Source organism: Mastigoproctus giganteus, chromosome 12, assembly GCF_048544385.1.
Source record: "Mastigoproctus giganteus isolate SK-2022 chromosome 12, ASM4854438v1, whole genome shotgun sequence".
In the NCBI taxonomy this organism is placed as follows: domain Eukaryota; kingdom Metazoa; phylum Arthropoda; class Arachnida; order Uropygi; family Thelyphonidae; genus Mastigoproctus; species Mastigoproctus giganteus.
The window spans coordinates 154,710,916-154,725,876 of NC_143586.1; the positions used below are offsets into that span (position 1 = coordinate 154,710,916).

The 14,961-nt window shown below is 34.5% G+C and overlaps 1 protein-coding gene across 3 annotated transcripts in view; it reads right to left on the reverse strand.

The window, feature by feature from the left end:
* Positions 1–14,961, reverse strand: part of wupA (troponin wings up A) — a 51,085-nt gene continuing 36,124 nt past the window's right edge. Inside the window, exons 8-12 of one of the 3 annotated variants that reach the window (XM_090386964.1) lie at positions 13,615–13,715; positions 9,983–10,026; positions 9,441–9,482; positions 8,209–8,314; positions 1–185 (exon numbers count right to left, since the gene is read on the reverse strand). In XM_090386964.1, the coding sequence (XP_090243090.1) occupies positions 129–185; positions 8,209–8,314; positions 9,441–9,482; positions 9,983–10,026; positions 13,615–13,715 (350 nt within the window). In that variant the 3' untranslated portion in view covers positions 1–128. Of the gene's footprint in view, positions 186–3,214; positions 3,526–8,208; positions 8,315–9,440; positions 9,483–9,982; positions 10,027–13,614; positions 13,716–13,945; positions 14,047–14,961 lie in introns of those variants that run through there. The other 2 variants (XM_090386963.1, XM_090386965.1) reach the window with 2 other exon arrangements.

The following is a 14,961-nucleotide window of genomic DNA, read 5'->3' on the forward strand; positions in this document are numbered from 1 at the left end:
TTTGCTTATAATAAAGGATTTTATTTTCTTAGGATTTCTGTAAACAAATATTACAGCACTTGGCGTTATACACGAAAGCAGTCCATGAACATCTACAGGTTTAAAATAAACTTCTCAGCTGCAACAGCTCACTCCTCTTCGTCCCTTTTTTTACCTCCTTCTTTTCCTAGAGCCCATTCTGGTCTCTGTCATTAAGGGGAAAAAGTCAGTAGTGTATAGTAAAAAATTATATGAAATAAGTCAATGGCTTCTCAAAAATTTTCTTCAGGTTTACTCACGCGAATGGTTTTTTAAGCTTGCAACAGGAAGATCATGGAAATGCCTACGATATTTCAATTTCACTTAGAGTTCTTTCATTAGTAATCACTTCTAATATGCTTATAAACAGATGATACTGGAATTTTCGTATCCATTATGAAAATATTACATAAAATGAGATTTAAAATTTTTTAATCACGTAATGGGATCTCCTTAGGAGAAGATCCTGCCCTTCCACTGTTTTTACTTGGCTAGGTTTGACTATGGAGATACCAAGAGGAAATTATTTTTTAAATAGCTTTCCTACAGTTGAACGTCTTCAATTTGGTTCCAATATAACTAGAGATATAAATCCCATCAAATACTTAAGACTGACTTGAATAAATGGCTCCAGTTTTCATTGGGAGTCCTCAAAGTCATTGGGAATCCTCAGAGTCCTCAATGAATCTTCGAAAAAAAAAGAAGACATTGGATGGCTTACGTTGGTTATGCAAAGATTTAATACCCATTTTTTTCGGTATGGGTTATAGATTATAGTAAATTATAAAAATCTACGGTTCTCATCTATAGAAAGAGTCGAAAAAAACTTTTTTAAAATAATCGAAAAAGTGCATTTAATTTTTTGCCTTTCCCTTTATTTCATTACTAATAAAAGTTTCAACCAAAGCTTCTAATTTCACAAGTTTTGAAGTTCATTCTTGGTATTGGTCTTCGCAATTACAGTGATACATTGCCACAAGCAAGATAAATCCTTTAGTTTTTGCATTGCAGGATTTCAGCCTCTGGATTTGATAGTTACTTTGAAATTGAATATAATATATAGTATTCCAATTTTCTTCTAAAAATTGGTAACTTTTGTTATCTGCAAATTTTTCATGCATCGTGGTCATTTCCATAAAGTTCTGTTGTAACTACTAAAACCATACAAAAAAAGTGAGTAAAAAAATTCAAAAAATCAATCCTCGAAAAAAAATTCAAAAAATCAATCGGCGAAAAAATTTCAAAAACATTTCAAAAAGGGACAAAAATTCAAGACAAAAAAAATTAACTTTTACTCTGAAATAAAAACACAAAAATATTTTCAAAAATTTATGAAAAAGAATTCATGGATCATATTTTCTGTAATATTTTGCATTTTCTGTAACTCTTAGCGTTCTCATCATTATTTAGGGTTTGTATATGAGAAGTCTGTACGTCTAAATAAATATCTGCTTCGAACATAACTTCACATAATGTTTTCTGTTTAAAGTGCCCACGTGAAAGAATAGTTACTGATATTGTTAGAGGTCAAAATTTTTAATTTCGTGACCCTGATCCAAAATGGTGACTTTTCTGAATTCGCGTATGTTATTCTATCATCGTGTCGAAGGTGGGAGGTTCCTCTAAAAATGAAATACATTGATCTGTACAATTCTGTATATACTTTTTAACTTTGATCAGGAAATGAACTTCTGCAGTAAATTTATGTTTTCGTTGAGATAGGCAAGTATCACTCCAGCCATTGATCTGATGACGGAATCCCAAAGTGATTCAGAAGAATCGCCTAAGAACTGGTTTAACAAATTGAGTGTACATTTGGTAATGGTCCAATAAAGCTTATGCAACCACTTTTTCAAAAAAGGTACTGCCTGTGAGCAAATGACGTCAGACTTTCAATATACTATGTACCACATTGGCACTGACTAGTCTTTGTGATTTCTGCAATCGAATCAAGTTAATGCAGAATTTGTAATTTGCTTTTCCATTGGTTAAATAAATGCAGGAATGTAATTCGATTTGTGATTTATGTGCAATTCCTATTGAGCAACTTATGGTGTGTTCCATATTTTATTTTTCCGAATCTGGGTATTCTTCTTAGTGAGAATTATAGGATTAATCGGAAGAATAGAGCAAAAATATATTAAATTTGATTAGAATTTAGTTTAGTAAATTAATTTTCGACAAATTCTTTAACTTAAAAAAATGAAAAATTAAACTCGTTTCAAAAATTAAGAGATCATATCAAGAAAATCTGCAATTTTAAAAACTGATTGGTTAGTTTTCGCTGAGTAGAAACTGAAAATTCAACACACGAGAGATTAATTTATGAATAATTTTCTGCTCATCAATTTAAGTATACACGAACTCTTTATTTATACATTATATCTTGAATATATCCACTTGAATTTAAAAATGATTGAAAAATCAGAAAATTCGTATATTTATTAATTGTAATTAGAAATTGGTTATTTTCCTATAACAAAATGGTATTCAGCAACTCTATATTCCAGTTTCAGATTGACCACAAGGTAGTTCCAGCGACTTTAGACAAATAATCAACAGAAATTTATCCAAATATTCCTCTAAGAGCTGCAAAACTGAATTCGTTTTTTAAAGTCTCTTTGGCCAGATTTCTTATTCTAATAGCCTCTTAAAATAAAGCCCCTATAACTTTTGCCTTGTTATGGAGGGGATTTCTTTTTTTTTAAGTTAAACTCCAACGTCCTTTTATCGTATTTTTCACTCCGTAGCTGAGTCAGTCAGTCTCAGGTATAGATAAAGTTTTCTCCCAGGGAAAATCTGGTTTTTCATCCAGCAAAACAAGCAGATCGACCAGAGAACACACTCAGTTCGCGAATATAATATATAGTGGGCAGATGAATGTGTATCCCAGGTGACCCTAGCTTGACATTTTTGTATTAAGCTTTATACGAATACAAGCTTGGTTTGGCTACCATGACATTAAGTGTTTGCAACTAAGTTGTTGCTCTTATCAAGAATATCCAAAGGAGTATTCCACTTGATTTTCTTATTACAATAAAATTATATTAAATCCTATCTTTCTACTGGAAACAGAGATCGCTCTAAGAATCGATTGCAGTCTAATCTTTAAATTTTATCAAATAGGGATTTTTTTTGTTTGTGTGAAAATTGTGTAAGTGAGAAAATCATTGAATTATTTACTTTAAAAAACTGGTTACGAAGCAAAAAGCCTTTAATAAGTGTCACTGCTCTGATGCAGTCTGTTACATGATAAATTAAAACAACCATTTTTTTTCCTTTTGTTACAAACCCCTGTTTCGGGCATATATACCATTTTTAAGGAGTGAGAACTGTCGACAGATTTCCTCCACGTGACATTCACAATAGGAAAGGAAAAAAGATAAAAGAGAAAAACACAGTCAGAGAGGTTAGGGCCCACAACACATGGAAGGACATCACAAAACGAAGGTGGTACCACTTGAGGAAAGTTCACTTGTTTGCCCACTCTGGTGCCTCCTTTTTTTTCTGTGAAGACGAAGAGAATTCATATTACATAAGTTAGTCAATACGACTTTCTTTAGATAACAAGACAATAATATTCCCAGAAGTCTGGTTACAATCCGAGATATCGAGTTCGTAACATTGTAAAGAAGCATCATGTGATATTTGATCAGTACACAAGGCTTCATTTTAACAACCTAGCGTTTTGGGAGAGGTTTTAATTTTGAGATCACTGCTGTTTCAATTAACTTAACTTTTTTTTCCCCTTAATATTTTGTTCTTCGTTTTATTTTATATCAAAATCTCATAAATGAGAATTGTTATTTGACATTGCTAGCAGTATAGTTCATGCGCGAGTTCCTATACGTTCAGCAACTTTAATAATAACGCTTTAAGACTGTAGACAGAATTCTGGGATAAAATTCAAGTCTCATACATATAATATATATACTAGTTATTTCATTAGTTTGCATCTTGTATCACCTTCTCCAATTTACATATTTATCTGTTGAGACAAAATTGGTAGTAGATTTAACGCTTTAAGAACCTCAGTGGAAATATATTTGACGTATATTGTAAAAATATGCGTTATAGTCATTGTTCCATTGATATCTATGTTCAACTTTTATTGAGAGTTTTGCGTTACAACATACACAAAACCTAGTTGTATGATGTAACACAAAAGCCTTACTTAAGGGTCTGTTGTTCTAGAAGATTAGATGGAATTTATTCCTATATCTAATTACCAAGTCTGCAACTATCCATTCCACAAGATGAAGAGTGGAGATAAATGAATCAATCTTTATTTGCGCTACCAAAATTGGAACGAGACAAATTCCCCTCAAGGCAGTAAATAGTAGGGGATTGACGCACTAAAATAGATGATGAATGGTTGAATAATTTTAACAATTAACTAGAAGTTGACAAACCAAAAATGTTTATACACTCAATTGTACATGAGGCACACTGCTTATCTTCTCGATTTGAGGTTGAATTGGGGTAATGTCATACCTGTCAAAAATCATGGTGATGATATTACCCTAGTCATCTTTACTGATATAATCAGCCATTTCCAGGCAATAATGTACGATAGACGTAATTGAACTTGTTCTGTAAGTTGCGTGGTCCTTAATTCCATTGAGTATATTCTTCTAATGTGGGTAAGAATGGCCGACTCCCACAGTTCTGCTCCGAACAAAATGGCTGAATACAAAGCTGTCTTTATATATCCTGCACTTGTAGTGATTTGTTTCACGTGCATGAGGTGCTGTTTGGTTGTCCAACGTAAATAGCTCAATCTTTTTACAAGGAGTGTTAATTCTCCTTGGTGGACTAATGTTAATAGTAGTCTCCCAGGGTTCAGTGCTGGGCCTATTGTTGTTTTCAATATTTATTAATGATATTGATGAAAGTATATCAGGTTTAATATCAAAGTTTGCAGATGATACAAATGTTGGCACGGTTTTTAACGATAGTAATCAGGGTGACTACTGCAAAACGATCTAGGAAAATTAGGTCGATGGGCTGAGAAATGGCAGTTGAAATTTAACATTAACAAAAGCAAAGTACTGAATATAGGTAACAGTAATCCCGGAGTAACTTATCAACCGTGTGGTACTGCACTCAGAGCAGTGGAAAATGAAAAAGACCTGGGGATAATTGTGCAGTCAGATGTGAAATTCTCTGAGAAGTGCAAACATGCTACCAGCAGAGCTCATGGGATTTTGCCAATAATATACAGAAACTTTGCTACCATGAATAAGGAAGTGATTATCCCTTTGTACAAGGCCATAGTTAAGAAGTTGAATACTGTATACAGGTCTGGAGGCATCAATTTGGGAAGGATGCAAATCAGCTGGAACGGGTGCAGGGAAGAGCAACGAGATTCCTGAAGGGAACAAAAGTGAGTTCTCACCAAGAAAGGCTTCGGTGCTAGGAATTGTAGCGTCTGGGATGATCTGAATAAGATGTTAAAGGCCTTGAATGGATTGAGTAAGCTGAATGTGAATGGCATTCTTCCTTTTGCTGAGACTAACGACATAATGCATCTCATTATCAACCAACAGAGCTCATCCAACCCCCATGACTTGGGATTCATGAAGGGTTTTGGAGTATCTGCTAATATTATCCATACAAATTTCTTCGTCGAATCCCGGATAAGTAATCATATTGTTTTCTTCGAGGCACCTTTTCCCTGTCGAGTATCTTTTCTACGTAGCGTTGATTGTTTTAGATTTTTTTTCCCTATTAAATGTTGTTCTGGCCCTTGAGTAATTAATTTTGTCGTGTGCATCATTTGAAAGTTTCCATTTGCTTTTGTTTAAACAAAACGTTTAGACTAGGATTTTAACAGGCTTTCGATTTTGATGACATTCTTACAACTTCAGAAGTCGCAAATTCAGCAACAGAGTTGATCCAATGAGTTAGAAAAGAGATTGAAAGTAAGTCTTCAGATGTGAGAAGGCTTTGCCATGGGATACAGCTGGCTGCATATAGGCATTTCTTAGTGTCTAGCAAGGCTGATGAAGTCATTTTTTTTTTACATTTGCCTTTGATATTGAAATCAATATAAGGTAGCATTAATATGATTTCAATTATACTGTGATCAGATGGAAAAATGTTTCAGGCGGTACAGCAGTTATACACTTTACCAGATGACAAAATTAGGTCATGCCTATTTACACCTCTTACGGGTTGGTTGTTGATACCCGAGATGGTGCATGGCTCAAGCCTGTTTAACAAGATGTCCAGTAGATTATTGAACTGGGGTGAGAGGTTAATTTCCACAAACTGTATTGGTCGCTGACAAGGGTAATTTAGTGAGAAGCCAATCTGCTACATTATTTATTTTATACAGATTAGGAACATGTTCATGTTAATTTATTTAACCCCTGGCCGATTAGGAACGGGGGGGTATGTAGATTACTGCTATATCTAAGAGTCTGCCGCCAGCCTTTCAACGTAATGATTAATTCCTCAACGTTCTGAATCATCAAACGAAGCAAAAATCATCTGAAGTCCTTTGTCGCTCAAAAACAGGGCTACCATCTTTCACTCGTAGTAGCTCTCGCTTTGAGGTAGGCCTTGTATCTGGTAGTGTTAACAGCAACAAGGCACTTTTGAAGTGCTGGTAGCCAGGTCTTCGTAAGACAGATGATGTCAGCAGACTGTGACAGCAATTTGTTCTAACGTGTCAAGCTTGTTTCTTACCTTTTAACGTTATGATACTGAAATTTAGAGCTTTCCATTAATTTTGTTGATTCAGTTATCGACGAACGTCTCAAAGGAGATTTCAGAAATGGTTTTGTTGAAAACAAAAGATGAGGCTAAGTCTGTTTCAAATACTCATAATGTTGCTTAAAACAGTCAGATTTTCTGACTGTTAAGAATATCGGACTCGTTCATAATCATTTTTATATAATTGAATAACTTCATTATATTTTGTAGAACATTTTTAAGCAGATGAAAACATCTCTGATTTTAACCAATAAATTTCAAATATAGTAGAAACATGTTAGAAAAATCATACTTTTGAAACCAGAACACCATTTACCAACATGGACTTTCCAACCGTTATCATTACAACGGAATTTGGGAATCAGTTTCTTTTTTTTCCCTATACCTGATCATACGGCAACAGATAAAGGTTCCAAACATACTACCAGATCCAAAATAAAGAAAACTTTAATATTATTAGAATTAGATTGAAATATATTCTTTAACTGCAACAGATTGCCCAATTATCGATTCCTATCGAAAATGTCATCTGTTTCAGCACGAAAGAAATTTGACAGCGCTTTGATCAAAGGAAATACTGTTTTGGGCGAATGCCAAACACCCACTACTCTTCTGTTGCTTCATCCATTCCAGTGATGTTTGAAACTACTTCTTGGCAGGAATCCATGTCTTTTGTTTTGTCATTCCAGGTGAATTTGACAAACGACATTCTAGAGGAGTAGAGAGAGAAAAGAAGAAACTATCCTAATTTTTCTTGTAAAGTCACCATCACTTTTTTCTTCTTGTAGTCTTAGTAATGTCCATAGGCGGTGAGTGATAGATTCTCTTCCCTTTAGAATTAATGAAATCGTTATATTAACAAAATATGAATATACAGATCAAATAGAAGCCAAGAAGGTGATATTAATACAAACATAAAATATAAGTCCAGTATAAGGCAACAAATATAGTAATGCATCATTGCAGAAATGTTATACGAAATGCTTCTTATACACATTACTACGATTTTCTTATCGCCAAACTTATTCACATAATAATTCAACCGTGGCACTATGTTTGATCATCAGAGAAACCTATCAAGTTTTGTGACCCATGAAGGTAACGACTTGCTTCCAAGTGTCATCATCTGCAAGGTGTGTACCAGTCAGATGATACTTTATTATTCCTTTATCAATCATTCGATAGGATTAAAGGAAATTCGTTGGCTATCTCAGCCAGACATGTATTTCTTCTTTATTGAGATCAAGAACTAGTACCACAGCAAGTTGAATATTCGAACAAGTTTGACTTAACAAGTATTTCACTAAATTAACTTTTTCAAATTACTTTTGCCAATAATGTTAAATCTACTTAACTTACAATGCAGAACCACAGGTTCTAATCTAACCCGTATTTAAGTACTAAGAAATCAGAGCACCATGAGGATGGAAGGCGAAATAATGGCTCATTAGAACCCCATGCTAAACTTACCTCCTTTTCTTCTTCCTCCAACTTGAACTTGTTAGTTTTTACAGACTTCAGGTTGGCTCTAAAGTCGAGTTCTGTATTCTTGGCTATCATTTTTAGCTTTTCGAATCTGGAAAAGGTATAAATCAGATGAGTCTTTGAGAAATTATGTTTTTCGGGAAAAAAAAAGTGCTTTTTTTTCATTTTTATTGCCTTTGTTTACTGCCAACTGCAATCCCGATTTCGGATTGCAGTTGGTATATTTTGAAATTATTTCGTGCATATTTATATAATGGCCGAATCTCGATAAACTGCAAAAGGCTAGAACACTTTTTTGGGTTGTCTCATTATAGAATTTTCATATCACAGAATAGATGCACGGGATTAGTAGCCAAATAATCCTTAATTTTACTGATTTAAATCTGTTTAATCAGTATAATCTTCTTGCTTTTTTATACGTAAATACCTTTAGTCTTGCCTGTATATTAAGAACTCTCTTGTAAAGTTTCACTGTTTTAATAAATTTAGGGCAAAAGTTCGAAATGGCATTTATTCAAAGTTAAATGTAACCGTGGTTTTTACCAGAAATTAATTCATAAAATTCTCAGCGGGTTATTTCTAGGTCACATCCTTTCAGACCGATTGGGGTAAAGGATTTTCGGAAAAATGCTATACACCAAGTAAGGAACTAATAACAGATTAGAATTTGGATTAAAAGGTTTCTATTGAAGCTACTTGGCTTAGAGGTTTAGATTAAACGCTAGGGAGGAGATTATATAGAAAAGACTGTCATTTTTCGCGGATAACTTATAGTCTATGGGTTAACTTAAATATAATTAGAAATGGAGAAGGAAACAAGACCTGAAACAGGTCAAAACATGGTAGGTTTTCGCGCCGGTTATGTAGGCCATTCGCTTGAAAGTACAAATCGAAAGCCTTGGACTTACTGTGCGTAATGAGGATTCAGAGTTTCTTCAATTCACATTAAATTAGCACTCTAGGAACGTAATCATCATTTTTGGTTTTATTCTTAGCGAATATTAATAAAAATAATTTGAACGCAGACAAATGCAGACTCGGCTAAAACTTCACAATACATTATGGTGCATAGGACCTTGCAAATCTTAAAGTTATTTTCTATAAGAAAATACACAGAAGTCACAACTCACGAAGTACTGTAGAGCCCGGAGCATCCATGCTGTGGTATGATTTAAGTTTCAATGTCTAAAACAAAGAATAATACCACCGTTACTCACCTTCCTTCATATTTCGACACTTTCTTGAGAGTTGGTTTTACACTGAAAAAGGAATTAGATATATAGACATCTGATGGTTGCAAGAAATATAAATTAGCATAAAAATTCATTTTATAAATTAACTATTTTGTATATAACTACCAAAATTGAGTAGAGTGTTTTAAAACGTTCCTCCCAGTTGTAAACATGAATATCAAATATTCACAACAACCCAAGATGTCTGAGAATTACTGAGTATTCAAAAACACCTTGATGACTGCGGAGGCAAGTTCACCTTTTCAGAATTAGCTTAGACTATGAAGAAAAAGAAAGAAAAAGGTATTGTTCTAGTGCTTCTTTTTCCTTAGCTTAGGATTAAAAACATTCATCCCGAAATGGTTGTAATATTGCTTATTTTATTGTATAAAATACAAGGCATTTTAAATTATAAAGAATAAATGAGATATTTTTAGCTTAGTACTACAGATATCTTGATTTATTCCTTCTATTAGAAGTAAATTTTTATCTTAGTTTATAAAAATGCAGTATAACTGGACACTTACAATTTTCCTCGTAGATCGTTAACCTGGATGGTAAGTTCATTAATCTGTAAAGAGATTGTGTATGTAAATGAAGTGTCAAATACGTCAGATATAAAATAATCATAAATTAAAAAGGAAGAATTTGTCCCAAAACCCCTTTACAGTTTCACTATTTTAAGTATTTACTGCATATATAGCAATTTCAATGCATTTTTGTCATCCATGTTCACACGAGGAACTTTTATGGGATTTTTTGAGCTCATTGCTGAGTTAGTTGGTCTCAGGCGAAAATATCAAGGTTTCTTAAGCGGAAACTCCGATATTTCTTCTATCAAAAACGCAAACTGACCAGAGAACACACTCAGTTTATGGACATAATATACATGGGTGGAAGAGGCTGTTCTTCGATAATTCTACTATGACAAACTTGTTTTACTCGTTATACACATAGCAATATCCATTTTTACTGCAGTTCCTGCCATTTTTATCTATTATATCTTTTCACTTATATTGGATTTAGCATTCCTGCTCAGATTGCAAAAAAAAGAGTATTTTGCATCTACATTCACACATGACGAATTCTTTAGGGAAGTGGATGCCAGAAGCTTATCAAACTCTAACACCTAAGCTAAATGAATTTGTAATAACTGAGAGGAAAGTAGAAGAGAAATTGCTGAATTTAAATATAAGAAAGGCATCTGTGGTGGATGAGATCTATCCAATTATATTATGGGAGGCAGCGAAGGAAGTAAGCAAACCCTTAGTCATAATTATGAGACCATCCTTGGATTCAGGTGAGGTCACTGAGGACTGGAGGTGTGCGAATGTATCCCCAAATCACAAAGGGTAATCTATGAGTAATTATAGACCTGTTAGCTTAACTTCTGTTCCGGGGAAAATAATGGAGTCGCTGGTAAAATAAATAAGGCAGGATCATCTAAGCAAGGCTGCAATTGTACTTCGGACACGGCATGGGTTTGTTAAGAGGAAATCTTGTCTGGCCAATTTGATTGGATACTACGATGTGGTACCAAAGGAACTGGATGCAAAAAATAATTTCTATATATGCTTGGATTTCAGGAAAGCTTTTGATATTGTTGCACATAAAAGACTTCTGTACAAATTGAAGCAGTGTGGAATAGGGAAAGTTGCTACAATGGATAAAGGGATGGTTGTTTGGGAGAAGACAGAGTACTAATCAGTGGACACTGATCTTCGTGGACTAATGTTATTAATGGAGTCCTCAGAATTCGATGTTGGGCCCATTGTTGTTGTCTATATTTATCAATGATATTGAAGAAGGCATATCAGGCTTAATGTCCAAGTTTCCAGATACAAAGGTTGAAAGGAGGTTAATGACAGGAATGATGCAACAGGATCTAGAAACGTTAGGCATATGGGCTGAAAAATGGCATTTGAATTGATAAATGCAAAGTACCACGTATGGGTGGTAGTAACCCCAGAGAAATGTACAAACTGGGTGGTGTTACACTCAGAGTAGTGGAGAATGAAAGAAACCTGGGGGTAATTGTGCAGTCAGATATGAAGTTTGCTGAGAGTGCAGTCAGATATGAAGTTTGCTGAGAGTGCAGACAGGCTGCCAGAGTAGGTCATCGGATCTTGTCAATGATATACAGGAATTTTGTGAGCAGGGATAAGGAGGTGATTATCCCCTTGTATAAAGTAATAGTCAGACCACACATTGAGTACTGCATACAGGTCTGGAGGCCTCATTTTAGGAAGGATGTAGAGTTGCTGGAACGAGTACAACGAAGGGCAACGAGATTGGTGAGAGGAAGAAAGCGGTGCTCCGACCAAGAAAGGCTTCAATTCTGCAAATTTCAGCGTCTGGAGACAGCACCTGCGAGGTGATCTGATTGAGGTATTTAAGGTTTTGAATGGATTGAGCAAGCACAATGCTGATGAGATTCTTCCTTTTGTTGAGACTACGCTCATGAAAGGGACATAAATTCAAATTGAGGAAGGACTGTTGCAGAATAGATGTCCAGTCGTTTGCCTTCATCCAGCAGGCGGTTGATTGCTGGAACAAACTTCCATCCGTTGTTGTGGAAGTTGACAGCTTAAATAAATTCAAGGACGAGCTAGACAAACTATTGGAGGGAATGAATAGTTGAAATGGGACGTATCGGGGTTTTTTTTTTTGGCAATGTTGTATAAGCTTGCATTGCTTGCCCCTTCTTATGCTAATTACCTATAATACACATGATTGTTCCTGAAGAATTAGCCAGATAATAACAAACACTCTTACTTTTTTCTTTTTATTTTGTAATGGTCGTATTCGAACGAGAAATTATGGATAGTTATGAGAGGGATAATTTCCTCCAATAATGATTTCTCACCTTTGTCACTTATCTTATCCTTAAATGTTGTGTGCCTTGAAGACATCTTTCAAAACAGAAGGAAGACATTATAATAATTCCATTATAATATATAAGTTAATATTTGGGTTGGCTTTTTTAAATAAAACAACTATTAAATTTCTATCGTGACACTAAAGGAAGGAGCACGATGATTGTTTTATTATATGTAAACCGATTGAAGCTTACCTGTCATTGATATTGGGAAACATCTAGAATACTTTTCTGGAAAGCGTTTTGTTCAGAATTCACTAAACAGCTTTTTGGGACAACAGAAATATTGTAGTTTGCAATTCTACATCTGAGAATTTCCTCTCAGTGAGGACATTAGCCTGTTATTCATTAGATTTCTGTTTTGTGAAATAATTTTTTTTACTAAAAATGATATTACATATGGGGTTTGTCAAATTACTTCCATTAAGCTGATAATTGAGACCAATAGTGAAATTAGTGATAGAAGAGAGGTTTTGTGAAGCAAAACACCCTGTGAAGTCACTGGACTAGTGACTTCACAGGGTTTTCACCACCCATCTGTATAACTTTTAACCATATTTATGATAACCGGATAATTTCATAAGCTAAGACTAGATTTTATCGAAATCAAGTTACCGATCTGTAAAAAAGACCAGTATAGAGATCCTCCAAAATGAAAGGCCCTCTACCAGAGAGGTTCTTGCATTTTGATGAATAGATCAAATCGCAGGAATTCATAGTGGATGTTCTAGGTCATGGAGATATGGTGAAGTCCCAATATTTCTGTTTCCACATTTCAGAAATTGCTTAGCAAATCGCTATAGGGCAGTGGGTGAAGTGTCTAATAAATGAACTTTAAATGGTATTTATCGGATATTGGGTTGTACCAATTAGAGCACAATTTGGGAGATGGCAAACAAAACCTTACTTTTATTTGTCATCTGTATCACTTAACATTATATAGTTTGATTTCGTGATTTGAGAAATATGAACTTTAAAAGAAGTATCGATAGTAATCAGAACATAAATCTGTTTAGAAGCGCAATGTAAAGTTATTTGTTAAATAATTATTTCACATCATCCATCGTTTAGGGTTATTTGGGAAATAATGCCAAGGTTATCCATCCATAGAGTGTTGAATTTCTTTAAATGAAATTGAAAATAACTGAAAAATAAGAAACATAAAATCGAATCAGTTCTGTGCTTCTACTAAGATTAAAGAACTATAACATGCTTAAGCTACGTGCACTAATTGGGAGAAAGGATAAAAATAACTGGAGGAAATGAGTTACTCTTACTGACCTCATAATCCTTATGCCGTACTTCATATTCCACATCGTATTTTTCGCTCTCCAAGCGAGCGATACGTTCGTGCAGCTCTTTGCAGATGGCCTGCAGGGTAGCTAAAAATATCAGTGGGTTAGAGGGGATAAAAAAAAGGAAGCCAAACACAGCCTAGTAATTGTGGTTAATAATTTTAATTCAATCTAAAAGCTGCGAAACTAAATTAGTAATAACTCATGGTTTGTATATGCAATTAACGTAATCGTTGATTCTACAGCGATCTCAGCAGCTATCACCCAACATGCCTGTTAAAAGGAATGAAAACACTCAACACAATCCATTTCCATACCACTAAGTCCTTCTGTCTGACTTCGTATTCCAGATCGTACTTGGCATCTTCTAGTTTTGATATCCGGCTTTGGTATTCTTTGCAGATCGCTTGCAGTGTTGCTGTGAAAAACAGGATTTGTTAACATAGAAGAATTCATTATTGTGTATTTGATCATGTACAACTCAACAGAAATTATTATTCCAAACACGTGCTGGTCAAATAATTTTCATAAATAGGATTTTGTCATTATATTCAGTGTTGGAATCATCCCAATTGAAAAATAAGTAAATAATATACAATTTTGTTATGAAAATTGCAAATCAAATTGGCAATATATATATTTTATTGGGTGCGTTGAAAATCAGAAACGTATTGGATTAAATACATGTCCAATTTTATAAGAAAATAATTTTCAGCTCATATTAATCTCAGCTTATATAAAATGTCACAGCAAATCGTATTTTCAATTTGACCATTATTCTGGTATTTGTTTAAATTCTGAAAGATTCCTTAACAGCCCATATAGCACAGTTAATTGAATCTATGTCCACCCCATGGTTGAAAATACTTGAATTCGAATCCCGCAGATGACGTGAGGAATTTTTATGGGCCTTTTTCATAAAATGGTTGAGCTAGTCGGTCTCAGACGAAGGTGGGTGGCACGATTTTATTTTTCTTCCGGAAAGTCGGGTTTTTCGTCCACCAAAACCGCAAATCGACCAAAGAACACGCGTAATTTACTAACATATTATATACGGTGGAATATAGCCTAAGTTGCAGATGCGCCTAAATCCTACAACAACCAACCAACCGAGCCAGTGTTCCTATATCCTGAATCCTGCTATTTTCTAAAAGTCATATTCAAGAATCAAAGTTAAACATAATAACCTGGTTTTTCCTTCGAGGACTCGGGTTTTTCATCTAGCAATATGATGGTGCCTTGCAGCTTTAGTGGGTCTTAGTGAAAATTCCAAACAACCACCTACTGTATTCAGCGTGCTGAATGAAAGTAGGTTGGATGAACTATTCTTAAT